Genomic DNA, 20,016 nt, shown 5'->3' on the forward strand with positions numbered 1-20,016 from the left:
CTCTTTGATTCATAATTTCTCCCAATTTATACACCTCTTTGATACCCGACTGATCATTGTCAAAGATACAATTAACAATGATTATTACTGTGTATTAGGTTTTGCCTGGGCCCTGAAGAAACCATCCTAAATTACGAGCTATGATTGTCACTTGATTTTCTCACAAAGAACAATCAGAACTCGTGGTCTTAAGTGGCTTGGAATGTGAAAGTAAGAAGTCTCTTAGATATTACTCGAGGACCCCACAAAAGCCCTTTGGTGAAAGTTTGGAAAACATTCGGCCTCTTAAAATTAATTCTTGGAGTGTGTTACGAAACATGACTGAACCAAAAGGATAACGGTGTTTCTGGTTCTGTTGTTAGCATTCTCCATGGAAACATCGCGGAAGCTTCTGGACTCAATTTCCTTCCCCATGTGTGAATGTCACTGAAAATATCCAACTCCATTCTGTCCCCATATTACTTCAGAAACTAAGCAAAATGAAGACTCAAGATTCATTTCAAATAATGAAATGAAAATATAATATGAGAATGGAACTGGGAAAATACCTGGTTTAAATTCTGGAAAGTACTAACTATACAATTCTGGATAAGTTGCTTCATCTTGCTTAGTCGAACTTAATGCGGATTTCACGGGATGTCATTATAATTAATTTAATATCTTTGTATAACGTACAGTGTTATGTAATTTCTTCTTGTTCTTCTTGAGTAAATTCATATCTTTAAGCAACTCACTTTAAAAAATAGTTACTTACTTGCTAAAGTACTCTCACCTTCTAGTGTCAGCTGAATTGTGTCCTGCTCAAGTTCATATGTGGAAGTCTTAACCCCCAATACCTCCTAATATGACTGTATTTGGAGATAAGGCCCTTAAATAGGTAATTGAGGTAAAATGAGGTCAAACGTGTGGGCTCTAGTCCAATATGACTGGTGTCTTTACAAAAAGAAAATATTAAGTCACAGACATGCGCAGAGGGAACAAAGTGATTATTAGTAACCACGATCATGTCCTGAATGCATGGAGTAAGTCACCACTTGCCAACCACCGTGTCAAGTCAGCAGAAACTACAGAAATTAAGAGCTCTCCGCAGAAATTCACACACTCGTGCACCAGGTAAGGGACCACAGGCAGACGTTCATTCAGCCTTTCATGTGTCCCTCACGGAGTGCACGCTCTCTCCTGGGCGGGGAGAGCACAGACACTTATGGGGAGTTTTACTACTTTTAAAATGCATTGATACAACCATGTTTCACTTTTCTTTGGATCAGTCAGCAAACGCTTTTTGGAAACCCCAAATTCTCCACACCGCCTACCTTTCGGGCCGCCCTAGACTCAAAGCTCACGCCCCTGCTCCTCAGGCCGGGTCCCCATGGGAGGCGGGGTTGCGTGCAGACGCAGGGCGAGCGCGCAGACGTCCACGAGCCCCGCCCCCACGGGGCCGCCCGCCGGTTTGAACGCAGCCCCGCGCGCGCACGTCGGGCGATGAGGCTGGCGCCATGGGCCTGCGCTGCGCCGTGGCATGGAGGGGCTGGCATAGCTGCGGCCCGTGGCCCTATGTCGCCTGGCTGCGACGCGGGTCCTGCGCACGCTGCGGGGCCGCAGCCGCCGGGCAGTGGGCACCCGAGGGGCCGGGAGGCGAGCCGGGGCCCCCAGGCGGGTGTGGGCATCGTGTCCGCAGCCAGCGTCCCCGAGGCCGCGCTCGGGCCATGACCACTCGGTGAAGGTGCGCCGGAAGTGCGCGGCCGACCTCTTCTCGCGCTGTGAGGACCTGTGCGAGCTGCAGGACTCGCTGTCTCTGCTCGCCCTGTGCACTTCCCTGCGGGAGGGCCTGCTGGACTTAAAGCCGACCGCCTCCGCGGGGTGGACTGGGCGTCGCTCCTGGGCACCGTCTGCCCTTGATCTGTATCCAGAGCTTCTTCCAGCCACGGTTTGGCGAGACAGGTTTGTAGTTCCCGCTTCCAGGGGCTCTCGTGTGGGCGCTGCGGAGTGGGGTTTTAGATGGTGCAAGGTGAAGGGTGGGCACTCGAACCGGTGCCCAGTGCCCGGGTGTGCGTGCACTAGACGGGCCGTGCGGCCTAGGACTCCTGCCAGCTCGGTGACCGCGGTCGGCCGAGTGCCTTAAGGCTTCTAGGTCTCAGTGTTCTCATCTGTAGCATGGGCTGAACAGGACCCAGTCTCTGTGGCGGTTACAGGGATGCACTGTGTTCATGCTTGTAGGCTCTACAATGTAGAACACTTCGCACAGTTTGGAGCATCGTTAATTGTTGCACAGATGTTACCTGGTCTGTTGAATGACTTTGTCTGGTACAGACCAAAGCGATTAGGAAATGGATATATCCCAGCTTCATTCCCTTTCCATTAAAACAGGGCTCAGGGAAAAAAATCTTTTTTTCAATAGTCGTATCATATAGTAGAAAGAGCACCAGTGTGAAGGCAGCTTAGTGTTTGAATTCCAGGGCTTATGCTCTCTGTGGCCTGGGCAGGTTACTTTTGAACTGCAATCCCCACACTTGTAAAGTGACATTAAAAGCCACTCTTTCTGTGTGTTCTTAGAATTAATTAAGCAGGTTATGTGTGTAAAGTATCCTGGCACTTGACTGAGTTGTCAGAACCAAGGGCTGCTGGAGACGATGCTTCTGCCCTAGGTAATCTCCCCTTCTACTGGGCAGCAGGTAGACACAAGCATAGTAGTCAGTGCCCTGGAAGAAGTGAGTTCTGGTGTTGCAGAGCACAGAATCATTTTGTTTTTTAATTTAATTTTTATTTTACATTGGGGTGTAGTTGATTTACAATATTGTGTTAGTTTTAGGTGTACAGCAAAGTTATTCAGTTATACATATATCCATTCTTTTTCAGATTCTTTTCCCGTGCAGGTTATTACAGGATATGGAGTAGAGTTCCCAGTGCTATGCAGTTAGCCCTTGCTGATTACCTATTTTATATATAGCCGTGTGTATATGTTAATCCCAGACTCCTAATTTATCCCTCCACCCCACCTTTCCCCTTGGCAGAGCACAGAATCCTAAAAGGGAAAGTTCAGGTTAGGCTTCTTGGAGGAGGTGGCATCCTTTCTAAGGAGAGTAGAACCTCCTGGGGTGGCAGGAGGGAGCAGTGTGTCAAAGGTTGAGAAATATATAAAAATATGGCAAAACTAATGTACTGGACTGGAACTCAGGGCTTGGGAAAGAAATGAGAGTTGATACTGGAAACCTAGTGGGGCCCAACAGAAAGGGGCCTTGGCTGTCCTGTCGGAAGTTTGGATGTTTATCCTGAAGGCTGTGGGAAACCCTAAAGAACAATGAGATGGACTTCTGGTTTAGAACACACTCGGACCTCCATGTGGAAGGCAGTTGATTGGGTGCAGGGTGAATTGTAATCTAAGGGTCCCCTTAAGTTATAAAAGGATGGACTGGATTTTGGAGATCCGAGAGAGAATGGGTGGGGCCTGGTGACCAGCTGGAAAAGGAAGGGCAGCAAACGTGGGTGACAGTTCACAGCTGCATCTTTTTGTGCGATACAGAGCTCAGTAGGAAGGGATTGGGGGTGGGGAGAGGATCTTACTCCATCTTCCGTGCTTTAGAGGGCCCTCATAGATGGGTCTGGGCCCAAGGTTCAGATCTGGGCTTTTTGCGAGGACAGGTGTTTGAAGGCATGCGAGATTCGTAGGTTACCCACAAGATGATACAAAGAATCATAGGTCTGAGAGTTTTTTAAGTGAGTATATTTGAGGATGTTTATAAGTTGAGAGAAAGTAGCGAGCAGAGGAAGGGTGTGAAGATTGAGGAGAGAAAATGATGGTTCATTTGTTTTCAGAAAGCTGAATACTTGTCGTGTGCCTGGCCCTTTTCTAGGATCTGGGGTTCACACCCAGATCATACGTAACATCTGTTCACACCCAGATAACAGATACCATCTGTTATCTCTTCTGCAAGGACAGTTCAACTCATCCCCTGGTGAAGAGAAGTCAGATTATTCTTTGCATCCCATTCAGGTGTAGGAACTGTTCTGTACCTCTGAAGGGACTTTACTTAACCAGAGAAATAAGTTAGAAATTAAAAGAAATTAGAGCTGGAAGGGACCTGAAAGGCCACGGTACTTAATTTTGCCTAATATTTTATATTGAATGTAAGAAAAGTTGATTGCAGAGCCCATTCTCTTCAGAGGTCCTTCACTGAACTTTATGTTTTTCATCCAGTGAGTCTAGCTTGTGGATTTTGGCCTCCTCCTAAATTTGCTTCTTCATCCATATTACATTTTGCCTGGACTATGGCAGAAGCTCCTGGGTGGTTTCACGGCCCCTGGGCTCAGTTCCTCTGAGTTCATCTGCCTACTCAGGTTGAGTGATCTTCTAACGTAAGAAGATACGCTTAAAATAATGCTGCTAATGGCTTACCCACACAGAGTTAGTGCATACTAGCCGCCCAGCGTGTGCTCTGCACAGAGGCCTGTAGTCTGAACTGTGCTCTGCTAAGCCTCCTGGGGCTCTTTGACCCTGAGGAAGGGGAGCTTTTTGTGATCACTCCCTTTATCTAATCAGTCCTTCAGCAGCGGGGTGCCTTTTTCTAATCAGCGGAGGCACCCTTACTCAGCCATTGGTAGCCCCGGGCCTCATCACCTGTGGGATACAGTCCATGCTGTCTCCCAGGCTTGCTTAGGCCAGCATCTCTATTTTCCTTTCTGTCTGTTCTCACAGTTGGACCCCTGGCCTTTAAGTCATCGCCACCTGCAGTATTTACTGTGCCCAGCAGGTGTCAGCCTTGAGTGTCTTTGCACAGATGCTCCCTTTGCAGTTAATGTACCTTGTACTCCAACTCTGCATGGTCTCATCTTTCTACATTGTACTTCAGGGTTATCATGAAGCCGTCACTTAGATATAACTTTTTGCCTCCATAGGAACCTCTGTGCATAAAGGTTATGGTACTTTATCTCATGTGATTGAAATTTTGAGTTTATACATCTCCTTAATGAAGGTTTAAGGGCAGGAGTCGTTTCCAATCCTTAGCACAGAGCAGATGCTTTTTTTTTTATTTAGATGCTTTTTAATGGTGATAAAATATATGGTTTAAATCACTCATTTTACAATAATTTTGGTTTAGGTTGTGACAGAAATAAAGTTTACAGAAGTCATGTTCCTGCGATAAGAAGTAAAGATGTGACCTTCTAGTTGTGTAAAGCTCTTAAATTCTGAGTAAGTGCGTCGGTGCGCTAAGGAACGTGGAACTACATGGCTAGTTGTGAGAGAGAGAGACTTAACTATGTTAACAAAGGTAAGCCTTCATTGTGTCCTGCCAACATTTGATAGTTGCTTTTGGGGCAAACTATAGCAATAAAATTTTAAACTTGTTCTCCCCATTAAAGGGATTGAATAAATCAGCCACTTTGGTGCACCTGTGTCTTTCGAATTGTCCACTTGGAGATAGAGGTTTAGAAAGTGAGTTTCAGTCTTGTTTAAGTCCCTTCTCATTAGACTGGCCTCATGATTTCCTACACACCACATTATTTCCTGTGTACCTTTTCTTGGTGTTGTTCATGCCTGGAGTGTCTCCTGTGCCTGCTCAAAACTTGGTCCATTCTCCTTTGTACCGTGGAAGTTTGTCATGCTGGCTACTGTCACAACTGATTTACTTAAGTTTCTGTTAAGCCACAAACCACACATTTTGTATATTTTCTGTATTTTGTGTTTGTCTGTATTTTTGTTTGTTTGTTTGTTTTGTTTTGTTTTTCGGTATGCGGGCCTCTCACTGTTGTGGCCTCTCCCACTGCGGAGCACAGGCTCCGGACGCGCAGGCTCAGTGGCCATGGCTCACAGGCCCAGCCGCTCCACGGCATGTGGGATCTTCCCAGACCGGGACACAAACCTGTGTCCCCTGCATCGACAGGCGGATTCTCAACCACTGCACCACCAGGGAAGCCCTGTTTGTGTGTATTTTAATGTTTCTCTTCAAGAAATGTTATGGGAAGGGAAATAGCAAGATGTAAAGAGCAAAAATGTCATCGTGATCTTTAAATTGTTAGAACATGTATCTGCAATCATAATTATAACACACTGTGGTATGTGTTAAAATAGGAAATATATGTCATGTCCCGTAAGAGCAGCAAACTCAGTGGTGTTAGTGGGGGTGTGTCATGGAAGTAATTACAAAGCTGGTGACTGTTAGTTGGATTCCTGAAACATTAGTGTGTGTTCCCTGTGTCCAGTAGTGGTCTGGAGGGGTCAGGAAGCCTGCCTTTCAATTTGAGGAAGCAGAGGGTTTGAGGTCCTCTCTCTTCTCTGGCTCTAGTATACTTCATAGCAGGTGATAAAATACTGGGTTTATAATTGACATTTAAATCACTGATTGATCATCAAGATTGGGAAGTATCATTGGAAATGAAAATAGGAAGAGTCTTCAGATTTTTAGGTTTTTCTTTTTTTTTCCTATGTCTCAAAAGGTATGTAGTGTTTTACTGAGTGGTTGGGAATAAAGTTTGCAGTATTCAGTGTATTCAGGTTTAATATCTAAATACAATTAAACTGCTGCTGTTAACTGGAAGAACACTTTGTTACTGACAATTTTAGAATGCATCTGTTCATCAGTTACCTATTTGGGAAGACTGTAGTTAATGATTTTATGAATGTGGCTATAAACCTCCAATAGACTCAAGAAAAGCAAATAAGTCAAGATTGACAAATGTATAGGCTCTTCATCTTATTGTGTGTGTGTGTGTGTTTTTCCCTTTTAGTTATTTGCAAAGATGTAAAGAACTCTATCTCTCTGAAGACAGTAAACTTCATGGGGTGTAATATGACATGGCAGGGAGCAGATCACATGGCCAAGAACTTAAAGGTGATTTTTTTATGTTTGAACTTTCATGAAAACATATGTGATTGAAGCACATTAATATATTGATACAGATGGAAGTTAATTTTTGTCTTTTGACACATGTGAGTGCAGCTTTCATTTTGTTGAAAGAATATGACCAGTTTTTAGTTTGGGATTCTACCATTTAGTAAAGATAGTCCACTTAATTTTAGAAATAAGAGATTTAATATATAATACCTCATAATATTTTTATGTATTTTTATTTACTGAAAATGTTGATTGTGATACTGTGAAAAATTATGCCATTCTAGTCTTCAAGACTTAAATCAATCAAGTGTTTACCAGCTGCTGTAGTTTATAAGCTAATAAAAATCACTACATCAGCAATTTGTAAATATAGTTTTAAAAATAATGCCTTAACAACTTTACAGTGGTTATAATGACTGTATTTAGGACTAAAGTTATTTAATAATTTGACACGAAGCCTTTTTAATAGTTTGATGGTGCAGATCAGGGATGGGCGAACTATGGCTGGTGGGCCAGATCCAGCCTGTCACCTGGTAAAGAAAGTGTTTTTGGAACATAGTGGCACCCGTTGTTTACATGGTAGCTATGGCTACCTTCACCCTACGCCAGTGGGGTTGCGTAGTTGCAACAGAAACTGTGTAGCCCACAAAGCTGGAAATGTTTAAATTTAGATTTTAAAAATTGAAAAATTCTTTGATCCTATAGAGGGCAAGTCCGTTGACCCCTGGGATTGAAAACAGTCAAGAGCACGGGTGCCGAAGCCAAATGGCCTAGGTTCCAGTGCCCTTTCTCCCATTTCATAGCTAGTGACCATGAACCAATCACTTAAACTCTGTGCCTCATTATGAGGTTTAAATGAACTAATTTATATAAATAGTTTTTGATTTATTACAGTAATTAATTACAGTCATTGATTGCTGTTATTAGCAATCACTAATGTGTAAGTGATTGCTGTTATTTTTGCTTGGAGCTTTTAGAAGTTACTGTTAATAGAAAAATGACACTCATAATTTTCGTTTTAGAGTGTCAAAGGCACTTTGAGTCCTTTATTTTCTCAAGAATGTGATAAGATTTTTTCATTTAAAGTCAGTGTTCTCTATTACCAAAATTTATTTTATGAATATAAAGAATTGAATGTCTTTAAGACAAGACTTGTGGTGAAATGTGAAACCATTATTTTTCCCAAGGCCCATCAAACTGGCTGTGCATAGTCCAGGCCTCTAAAGTCTGTGTGCATACCCTAGGTAGCACGTGAGATCCATTTTGTAACACAGTTTTTAAAATAATGCCTTGGACTTCCCTGGTGGTCCAACAGTTAAGACTCTGCGCTCCCAATGCAGGAGGCCCAGGTTCGATCCCTGCTCAGAGGAACTAGATCCCACACGCATGCCGTAACTAAGAGCCCGCATGCCACAACTAAAAGATCTGGCATGCCGCAACTGGAGATCCGGCACAGCCAAATAAATAAATAAATATTTTAAAATAATATTAAAATAATGCCTTAGATTTAGGAAAAGAAAATATTAGAACCTATTTGCCTTTGTATCATTTTCAAACTATCTGTGTGGTTTATAATGTACATACATTATATGTATAGAACTTCGTGTATATAATTTGTTAATAAATAAGATGCATATTAAAAAGTTTTCTTATGGGTTACCCTACCCAGTCCGGTGTTTGGAGACCATTGGAGGACAGAATGATGACATTTAGAGCCTCAGCAGTCATAGAATTTAGGACCAATTCCCTGACTTAGAAGTTAGGGAAGATAATTCCTAGACTGTCATTGAGTTGTCCAGCTTTATATAACTGTTCAGAAACAGGTCATCCAGTGGCTGGAATCTAATCACTGACGGACTAGAATCTGGGTCACTGGACTCGTAAACCAGAATGACTGTTTAATTTCTCAGCTTGATTCCCCCTCCATATATGCTTGATATGTGTGTGTGTGTAAATCTCTGACGTAATAAGCCATACTCAGTAGGCACACCCTGTTTCCTTATTCATGCATCTTAATTTCATCCCGTGAAATCTGTGAAGTATCAGACCACCAGAAGGCATGCAGACACCTGGCCTGAGAGTTTTCCTTCCAGGAGATCTGATCTTGACTGTATGGCTAGTTTGAGGCACGTCACTCTGAACTACAACACGCTCATTGGTGACCTGGGTGCAAGAGCTTTTGCGGAATCTCTTAGTGAGGATTTGTGGCTTGGAGGTCAATTCTAAAATTGAAACTATTGAATTTTTAATATGATATATGCTTAGCATTTGGCATGATACTGTTGTGATAGGATTGTTTTAAAGCCTCATTTTTCCGTTAGGTTTTATTTTGCTCGTAAACTTTGCTTATGAGTTGCATATATTCTTTATAGAAAATGCAGAGTTACAAGAGTACAATTACCTATAATCTTAATACCCAGACATAATCACTGTTCATTTTGGTGGGTATACTTTCAGTCTTTTTTTTCTATGAATATATTTTGTCCACTTGGGGATAACAAAAATAAAATTGTAGTATACTTGCTATTTCATATTCCTGCTTTTTTCATTTAATGATGTATCATGTAGTATTCCATCTTATTGATGTCCCATAGTTTAATCAGTTCTTTGCCATTCGATTTAGACAGTTTGCTTTTCCCTGTCAGAATCATTGTGAATACGTTGTATATACGTCTCTGTGTCCATCGGGATTACTTCTGTAGAGTAAGGAACTAGAAGAGGAATGACCTGAGTGTGACATACTTGTAAGACTTTTGATACACATCGCCGAGTTACCATCCAGAAATGCTATGCCAGTTTGTAGTCCACCCCAACAGTGGACGTGAAGCCTGCCTCTCACAAACACTGGCTTGTAGCACTTGTAAAAAAATGTAAAACTACAAAAGTGAGTACCTCTCCATTTTCTGTGCCAGTAGGATTACTCCCAATTTTGTAACTTTTTTCAGTTAATTTAGTATGAGCATTTTGGCATGTCAGTAAATTTGCATCTCCTGCATCGTTTTTTGCGATTGTTCAGTATTCCATTATGTGAGTATGCCACAGTGCACATAGCTTATCCATTCTTGTATATAAGCTTTGTCGAGTTTTTCACTTACAAATAGTACTCTGATATATATCCTTACCTATATCTCTGACTATTTCTTTTGGTTAAATTCTTAGAAAGAGAGCTGTTGGATCAAAAGGGTATAGACATGATTTAAAGGCTCTTCGTACAGAATCTTGGCTTAATCTGATAGGAGAATAACCACATTTTGTTTTATTTTGTATTCATTTGATTTACTGGTGAGGTTTACTGGCTGTTTGTATTAATCTGGCTATTTGGTTAATTAGAGCGTGTGTCCATTCTTCTGTAGTGAGAGCTTGTAAGGCTTGTATCATATCCTGTCAGATCCGTATGTCTGACTTGCTATTTCTGTGTGTCATGGGGGTGTTGAAAGACTCCAGTTACTTTAATGTGATGGTCCGCACAACACTTAAAAAAAAGACTCACCATAGTTTCCTTTCATGTAATAGTTTTAAATACCTGTGCTTTGGTGATGATCCCTTTGGTTTAAATGAGTAGTTTGTTCAGCCCCAGAACGACTAGAACTCATGATCAGTTTTTCTGGTTTTTGTCTGACTTTTTATGGAGAGAGTTCTTGACCATCATGCTTTCATGATAGGTTTTTAGTATGTATTGTCTGTTCACACATTGTTTGAATTTGTTATTATTTGTATCCTCTTAGACTTGTCTTTTTTGCTCTAAAACTAACACTTATTACATTTCTTCTATTTTGTTTTCCCCTTTTAAGTAGTTTCAAGTGTGATTTAGAGCTGAAGATCATGATCCACAGAATGCCATGCATCTCTGACCTCCACCAGTTTTTACTCGTGAGGTTTACATGCCACTGCCGCCCTTGCTAATTATGAACTGAGATTCATTTTGTGATGCTTTTTGCTCATAGGTTATATACAGTTCTTCTGTATACAGTTATACAGTTCTGTAATTGTAAACTATGTTGGGTGATTTATTGGTACTAAAGCCAGGGTTATCATTGCACATCCAAGAAGAGGTTTTTAAATTGGATTATGCATTATGTGTGTGCGTATAGGTTTCTGTTGTTTTTCCATACCCCAAATTACAAGCCTGCCATGACTTGTGTTGTGCAGGACTCTTCCACACGTGAGAAACTGAGAGTTGTCTATATGTTAAATCTGTAGAGTTAGCCAGTGACCTTTTGTCTTTCATCAAAAGCACTTGACCTGCAACACTGTGGTCTCACCAGTGAAGGAGCAAAGGCTTTACTAAAGGCCCTTGAAACCAGCAGAACTCTGCTCGTTCTGGTAATAAGAAAAAATCCACCTGTTGGTATGTGGTCACTGTTTTTAAATTGATTAACATATAGCAAAACAAAAAGATTTGTTCACGTATTGACAGTTTTTAAAACTTACTGTGTTCAACTTTCCTCATCATGTACAGTTGGCCCTTGAACAACATGGGGTTAGGGGTGCCGACCCCTACGCAGTTGAAAATCTGGGTAGAAGTTTATAGTCAGTGGTTCCGCATCTGTGGATTCAACCAACCTTGGATCGTGTAGGACGATAGTACATATTTATTGAAAAAACATCCGTGTGTCAATGGACCCGCGAGGTACAAACCCATGTTGTTGAAGCTTCGACTGTACTTTTCTAGTTTTGCACTTCCCTTATGTTTTTAGCAGATGATGTACTGATTAAAGTGAATTATACTTGTAAATTCTTCTTATCTCTACTCTGAATAGAGGTGACCCTAGATACTAAGCCTGCTTCCACCGAGAGCATTATTTGTTTCCTCTGCAACCTCTGAATTCTTGCAAGGAGTACTTTGTTCATTTGTCAGATTCACAGGTAATTTTTTTTAATATCTTCTGTGTGCCAGATACAGGTTTAGGCACTAGGGCTAAAGCAGTGAACCAGACAGACAAAAGTCTTGCCCTCATGGAGCTTACATCCTAGTGAAGGAGTTCAGATGGCAATGAATAAACAGATAAGTAACATAATTTGAGATAGTAGGAAGTGCCTAAATATCTTAATGTAAGGAGAGTGAGGAGGGGCGGGTAGGACTCCATTGGATAGGTCTGTTAGGGGACAGCGTCACTGGAGAAGTGGCACTTGCACGGAGACCTGAATGAAGAGAGGAGCAAGCCACGGAAGATCCGGGGTAAGCACATTCCAGGACAAGGAGGCCGTGAGTGTGCAGGCTTGTGGGTGGGTGGAGTATTTCAGGAGAAGCAAGGAGGCCGACATGGCCAGAGGACTGAGTGAAGAAGAGTGTGGTATGACATGAGGTCAGGGTGCTAGCCAGGGGTCTGATCTTATAACGTCTCGAAGGCCAGAGTACAGATTTGGATTATTCTAAATGAGTAGTGGGTATTGAACTGGAAAGAGGCATGATCCAAATAGTATCTGAATAAGGTGAGCTGGTAGAGAGAATGGACTTGGGGGGATAAAGAAGAGAAACAGGGAGACCAGTTGGGAGACTATCGCAGTGGTCCAAATAAGAGATGTTTCTGGCTTAGCTTCGGTTGGAAGTTTGGAGCAAGTGAAAAGCGCTTGAATTCAGGTTGTGTTTTGAGGGTGTAGCTAACAAGGCTTGCCGATAGATTGGATGTGGGGTATGAAGGAAATAGTAACACGGAGACAAGTCATTGATGATTATGTGTGCAACTGGGTGGTATCACTTAGAAGAAGGGGGCCAATGGGAGGAGCAGCTTTTGCGGGAATATCAGGACTTTGGTTTGCTCTCTTAGATGCCCTTTAGGTATCTAAGTGTCTGGACAGTGCTCAGGCTGTACTTTCTATCCAAAGGTATCCAAAGCCACTTTAGATGCAAAATGTTTAAAGTTGACCTTTGCTCCTGCCAAAATCTTACCCACTGTGGGCAGTCTGCAGTATGTCATCTTAAGTTTGTGAGGAAGAAACTAGAATACACAAAGGAGGAAATAAGTGTACAATTGCATAATGTAGATTCCATATTTAATTTTATGAGAAAAGCAATAATAGTTGGCTTTTTGTTTTAAATGGAAATAGCCACTCATTGGGAAATAATTACTCTAATTTCAATTTATTTGACTTTAAATCATTCTGTGATGAAAGCAGTTATGTAAAAAGGTCTGCAGAATGGAAGGAGTGCCAAGTCAGAGCTATATAACATGTGTTAATTCTCTCGGAAGAATTTCTCTTTAATATCTTGTTTTTCTTTCCTTCTTAAAAGAAAATTATCAAGGTACGTCCTGCCATCTTAAAACTAAGTTTTTATTCAAATGAAATGGCTTTTCTGTTTTTGAAAATGGTGTGTGATGCTTTAATTTAGCTTCCCAGAAATGCAGATTGAAGACCTTTTATTAACTTAAAATATCTTAATTTGCAGTGAAGATCAAACCCTCCTCAATTACCTGTAACTTAAATGGCATATTTATCATTTCTCTCTCAGTACCAGTGGATAAGTTCTCCATCGGTGAAGGAACCATCCAAAGCTGCTAGACAGAAAAAGAGAACTATAATTTTGGGAAGTGGTCGAAAAGGAAAAGCTACTCTTAGAATTGGCAACTCTTTCTTTTTTTTTAATGCTACTAGAACTTATACCCCTTATATGTCCGGTGGGCTAAAATTAAAACAGCCTTAATTGTTATGCATCAACGTTTAATTATTTCCTGAATGGTTAGCTATCAGTATTATTTGTGGTTCTTATGGAACGCACCTAGGAGGTTCCTGACACATAGTGTTTAATATGTATTAGATATTAATTCTACTATGATAAAGCTCTTGAAGTGACAAAATCCATATCAAGATATTAGGTCACCTTTTCTCCCTTTCACGTGGGGTGCAGGCCTTGGGAAAGAGAGGGAAGCATGTGATGTGTCTAGTGACAACCCCAAAATAAAATAAAGCAGGCAGAGGTCTTGGCGCTTTACAGATATGAATAGCTTTTCTTGTCATCAGAGCCCTGTAAACAGACAGTGTAGTACAGCAGCGCAGACAGATTAGGGTCAGGTACAGCGGGGAAGTGGATCAGGCAGGATAAGAACATGCGGAGAGTTGGCGGGGGCTGGTTCCAGAGGCTTTATTTACTAAAGAAACAACAAAAATCACAGATGATAATGATGGGGTTTTTTTTCCCAAATATACGAATCAGTGGAAAAACTAGAAATGATCATGTTCAGAATTGTGATCAGTTGTGTCTAAATATGTAAAGTCAGCTACTTTCCCATAAGCCAGAAATAACAATAAAAAACGAGGAAAGATCCCATTTGTAATAGTCACAAAAATTAGTAAATATCTAGAAGTCAGTTCAGTGTTCACCTGAAAAAGTCAGTTCAAAAGGATAGATGAAATATTTTAAACATACGTGTTAACATTAATAAAATATAATATTATCCTATTACCCATCAACATATAAAGCCACTGGCAGAGGGAAAGACAGATCGGTGGAAAAGTCCAGAAACTGGTCCCTGTTTACTTGAGAATTGTATTTTAACTTAGACAATTTTAAAGTCTAACTTGACTTTTTGTCTAATTGACTGATTGAAGCATTGCTAATTCATTTAAACAGAAATTAGATATTGGCATCACAGCATACACAAATTCTAGTCAGTCGAAAAGATGCAAGTGCAGCTAAATGCAATAAGCAAATACACAATACAGGAGAGAATTTCTGTCTAACTGTAGGGAGTACAGAAGCCTTCCTAAGTAAGCCATAAAACTCAGAGGCCATAAACTGAAAGATATTTAATTACATGAAAATGTAAAACTTTTCTACAGTTCAAGACATAAAAAAAACAAAATGACAGACACAAAAGTTTGGTAGTGTATTAACATATAAAGGTGACTGTTGATACAGAGAAGAACCCACCAATAAATGAAAAAGGATAACCAAATTTTATAAAGGCAGGGGGTGGTTTCTAACTGTATGAGCAAACCACTCAGAAGAAACACAGCTGGCTACTACACAAATGAAGAGGGGCCAACTTCTTTAGGAAATGCAGGTTAAAACCATGGGATTTTCTTCCCTCTGATGGGCAGAAATTCTAAAGACTGATAACATCTGGTGTAGACGAGGGACCAAACACACTTTGCGTATGTTAAGTATAACAAATGTGTTCAAATTTGGAGCGAGGCTTGCAGCATCCATCAAAGTTCAAAACTCTCTTGCTCTTTGACCAAAGACTTTTACTTCTAGGCACCTGCCCTCTGCCAGTACTCTGCCTTGCACAGAAGCGTGCATCAAACAGGCACTCGCAAGTCCGATGAGGGAGACTTACGTAATGGGGAAACTCTAGCGACAACCTGGATGTCCTTCGGGGGGCGTCTGATCAAGGAAATGAGGATCCATCCGTGGTAGGGAGGAACGTGTGTGTGGAGCTCGGGGAAGGCCTGTGAGCAGACTGGGAAGACGGCCTGATACGTCATCAGGTCCAAAGGGAAAAGAGCAGGTGTAGAAAAGGACATGTCTATTATTCCACTTAGAAACCCACAGTGTTTGTATTTGTAAATACTATATATGTATATATGTACATATTGAAACACACATATATACATGTGTACACATTTGTGTATCTGATCCTGAAAGTGCACAAAAGACTGTTAATGGCAACCACCTCTATGGAAGGGAATAGATCTTTGTATTTTTAGTCTAGTTTTCCTAATCGTGTGCAAATTTAGAGTTAAATTTTTATGTAAAAATTAGGCAGTCAGGAGAGGCCTAGTGACTCTTTTGTGGGCTTCTCTCACCTCAGGATGCACTCTCCGTGCCCTTTCTTGTTTCTGGTTTGTCTTTTGCAGCAGACACCACTGAAAGTAGCATCTTGTCATCCGCTGCCTACCGCCTGCGGTATTCTTGCGCCCTCTAAACCCTCACCACCTTTGTGAGCTGCTGTTTCCTGCTGAGGTGGAGCCTTTCCCCTCACACACACCCCTCTGATACCTTGGGAAGTCCCGGGGTTTCTCAGTGGGCATTCTAGAATACTCATCCCAGAGATGCAGTGGGTTTTTCAGCCACATGCATTTGGGGAAAACTGTGTTCCTATATGAATTATCCTCTTGGAAGTCCACGATTCACCAGAGCTCTTGAGATGGTCTAGGAAGTTGAGTCAAGAAACCCTTGTAGCCCTGTTAATTCAGGATTTCCTAAATTTCTGTGACTGACTGTGGTACTGCTTTTTCGGTCACAACCATCCTCATCAGCTTCCATCATAGACTCCCTGGGCAGCGCTGCTCAGACTCTGTCCTGGAAGCTTTACAGTCCCAGGATTACCCGCTGCTTCCACGCCCACCCGGCCCCGTGCTGGCGCTCTGTCAGCCTGGCACCTTCTCCCTGCCCCTAACTCATTCAGGCCACAGGCCCTGCCCCCGCTCTGGGATTTGGTGATAACGCCTGGGAGCGGTGGCCCAGCACAGCCCACAGCAGTGCTCCGTGTGGCTCACAGGGTTTAATACACACAATTGGAGTCCTTAGTGGAACATGGGAAGATGACTTAACTGCAGGTGTCTTATTTCATAATCCCCGTGTCTCTGAAAGTGGGAGAAACACACTGGGAGGGCCATATGTTTTAAGTAAAAGGGAGACTCTGTTTCTCTGTGGGAGTAAAGAACAGTCCCTCACAGTTACCAGGTAACATAGGGAGTTTGTGCTGAGTCTGTCGTGTTGGGCCTGTTATACTCATTTCTATGACCCTTGGGTCCCTATTGACATTTGCATTTACTGCCCATGCTTGAAACTCCCCAGCGTCCCTGTCTTGGTCACGAGCCCTGATTCTGTGGACCTAGAAATTCTTTGTGGGAGCTTTCTAGCAGGCTTCTCCCCCAGTGTCCCCACCTCCAGCCCCTATGGCGGTCGTAGTGCTTTTTCGAAAACACAGAGCTCCTTGTTGTGCAGACCTGCATGCTCCTCGTTGATCCGATCGATCCAGTTCCCAGGAGAGCGTGTCTGCAGGGCCCTCTGCGGTCTGCAGTCCTGCCCCCAGCCAGGCACCCTGCACCCCAGGTGCTGCAGAGAACTTGCTGGGGTGCCCCGTGCCTTGGCAGAGACAGCTCTCTGCCAGATGCCCTTCCTTCGTCTCCCCCTGTCCTGCCCCTCCCACCTCCCTTCCTCTGAAACCTTCAGCCTTCTGTGTGGCAGAGTTACTTGCTCAGCTCTGTGCTTCCACAGCGCTTGTCGTGTGGCATTTGAATTCCCTCCACAGCCGTTTTGCCAGGTTGTGAGCAGCTGATTCCCCTTCATCGTTTTCTTCCCTCAGCCCCACACCAGGGACGCTCTCGGGCACCGTGCAAATTTAATCTTCAATTTCTAGTTGTTATGACGTTGTTGCTGTCATGGTACCACCTACGTTCACAGTAGGATGGGTAAATGTGGGGGGGATGACTGTAAATACAGATTCTTTGTAAATGCAGGTTCCTAATTCTTCCCCCTTGTAATATGTTTTCCTCTTAAATCACGTGTCCTTTTAGCTGCTCCAGGTCTATCATTAGACTGTCACCTGGGGTGCCTGAGGCAGCAGAATATCAAAGAGGGTAGACACTAAATTTTTAATGTAAATGTCAACCAGGATACCTACTAGCTGTGCCAAGGGGGGGCCCAGAATTCAGGCTCAAAGCCTATTAGCAGATAGTTGGTTTCCCTGCTTGTGTCTCTTCTCTCTGTTGCCGTGCACTTGACTCCTATTAACTTTAACAGGAATTATATGTGTGCCCTGAGGGGCGAGCATAGCTTTGAATGGGGGCTTCCTCACACTGCTTTTCTGTCTTGTTTATTTTTAATGAATCCCAACCTGTAGAAGTGGAAGAATGACAGGATGTGTTTGAGAAAATGGACAGAGTTATTACATATTTTCCCTGTAATCCAGAATAGCATGCCAGCTCTTCTTCTGTTTGTCTTCTTTGGTTGTCAGTGGAAGATAATTTTGGCTTGCTTACTTTCCAAATGAGAATCTGAAGTCCAATACAAACGTATCCAAGGAGAAACGTGACCCATTCCTTTTTGAGAGTCTGTATGAGCCCTGTGCAAGGTGCGGAGAATAAAGAGACAGATTTATGGACTTCAATAGATATGTACCTAGCATTGAATGTGTTCCAAACACTGTTCTAAATTCTATCAGTTATCTACTTTTGCATCACAGAACACTTCAAGACAGTGACTGAAAACCACAGCCATTTCTTGTGCTCAGGATTGTTTTCAGTCAGCAGGTGGGGCTGGGCTTAGTGGGGTGGTTTCTGCTGCTGGTCTCATCTGAGATCACTTATTCAACCAAAGTCATCTGGTGATCCACCTAGAGTCTAAATGGCCCCCCTCATCTGTCTGGCAGCTGGTGCTGGCTGTGGGTTGGGCCTGTTATTTCCAGCAGGCTAGCTCGGGCTTGCTTACATGGCAGTGATATTTTCAGAGGGCAGGTAGAGGAGCTGCATGCCCCTTGAGGCCTCAGCTTGGAAGTTGCACAGCATCACTCCTGTTGCAGTCTCTTGGTCAAGGCGAGTCCGCAAGGCCAGCCCAGATTCAAAAGGTGTGGAGCGCTAGGCCCCACCTCTTGCTGGGAGGGCTGCAGAGAATTTGTGGCCATTTAGTCCTCACATCAGAGAGGCACAACAGAGAGATTGAGTAACCTGTTCAAGGTCACACAGCTCGGGACAATACAGTGTTTTAAGTGCTTTGACAGCTGCTGCTCATTATTTTTATAGCTTACAGCCACTATTCGGACCAACTTATTGTTTTTCTCTGCAGCCTTGTAGAGAAAGGGTCATTCACATTGCTGTGTGACTGCCATGGGTTGGAAGCTTCATATATGTTGTAGCATTGAATTGTCATAACTAGTATAAAATGGAGATATTATTATGATTCCCAATATTCAGATGAGGAAACTGAGGCTCTTGGAAATTAAGTATGAGTCGAATAAGAGAATGTTAGCTCACTGTTCCATATGCAAGAATGGTCTCCCTATGTAAATTATAAATGTCCTGCCACAGATCTTTTTTTAATCTCTTGTTTGCATCTGGAAAATGGTTTTTAAAACTTTTCTGTTACTTTGTTAATGGCAGTTGCACATTACAGAAAAAAAGCTGGAACAAGAAACATGTTTTCCAGATGTCCAGTGGTGCCCCAGAATAGAAGCAAGATGAATATTCATTTCGCATTGGCAACACCAAAGGAGATGATTCTTTAGAAAAAAGATTTCTCGACAAAGCTCTTGAACTCAGTATGATCTCCCTGAAAGGGCATAGTTGGTGAGTACACGTCCCATCCAGAAGCTTGTCAGAGAACTGGTTTAGTTTTCAGACGCTGAAGGAAACACATGTAGGAGGCTGCCCATCCTGGAGTAGCAGGTACTGTAACTCGTTGAGAAAGACCATTTGTTACGGGGGTTCTCCTGCTTCTGCTTACAGACCCCTTAATACGGTTCCATGGCCGAGAGCATGGGGTGGGCCACACTTTCTAGGAGCTTTGGTCAGAATTACCTTTGAAAATCTCTGCTCTGACAGCACAAAGGGTGCCATCCCATCTCTGGTGCAGCTGGCAGAAGCCGGTTCAGTGTAAGAACAGACACTGTTGCTCCCCTGAACATCAGAGAGAGTAGTTAATTCTGTAAGCCCCATGGAAGATGTATGTTCTCACGCATGAGAATAGCTGCCCGCTCCCTGCCCCCTGCACGGCAGGCTCATCGAAGGCTTGAGCTAACCTAGGTTACCTGTGAGCCTTAGGAAGGAATTTTCTAATGACTGAGATGTGTGATGCTCCTGGCCACCTGCGTTGGCTTTCAGGTGGGAGGTTGGACACGGTGGTGTCAGGTGCTGCGACCCTCGCAGGAGCTGTTGACGGGAAGGAGGGTCGTCGTGATGCTCAACCCGGTGCTCCTGCTCTTAGCGGCTGCATCGGTGGTTCTTCTGGGTCCGTGGGAGGCATTCGGGCCTCTCTGCATAACGCTGTCACCATCGAAGATGTCCAGAAGCTGGCAGCCTTTGTGAAGCATTTTTTGGAGATGCACCAGCTATGAGCACATGCTAACCAATATACACTCTGCCCTTGAACAGTGTACAAAATTGAAAGTCACTTGGGCATGGCTAAAAAACCTAAACACACACAGTATTTTTCTCGAACGAACATGCTTATGATAGATTTTCTTCTTTTTTCAGAGAACAGCAGAACATCCACAGCTATGCCAAGCTGTTGAAACTTAACCTT

At 42.8% G+C, this 20,016-nt stretch overlaps 1 protein-coding gene across 4 annotated transcripts in view; it reads left to right on the plus strand.

The window, feature by feature from the left end:
* Positions 1 to 1,492: 1,492 nt before the first annotated feature.
* LOC131755785 (UDP-N-acetylglucosamine--peptide N-acetylglucosaminyltransferase 110 kDa subunit-like) overlaps positions 1,493 to 20,016 on the plus strand; it is a 66,755-nt gene continuing 48,231 nt past the window's right edge. For 2 of the 4 annotated variants that reach the window (XM_067032152.1, XM_067032153.1), the window contains exon 1: positions 6,738 to 6,827. In XM_067032152.1, coding sequence (XP_066888253.1) covers positions 6,774 to 6,827 — 54 coding nt within the window. In that variant the 5' untranslated portion in view covers positions 6,738 to 6,773. Of the gene's footprint in view, positions 1,942 to 5,123; positions 5,268 to 6,737; positions 6,828 to 20,016 lie in introns of those variants that run through there. The other 2 variants (XM_067032155.1, XM_067032154.1) reach the window with 2 other exon arrangements.

Source organism: Kogia breviceps, chromosome 4, assembly GCF_026419965.1.
Source record: "Kogia breviceps isolate mKogBre1 chromosome 4, mKogBre1 haplotype 1, whole genome shotgun sequence".
In the NCBI taxonomy this organism is placed as follows: domain Eukaryota; kingdom Metazoa; phylum Chordata; class Mammalia; order Artiodactyla; family Physeteridae; genus Kogia; species Kogia breviceps.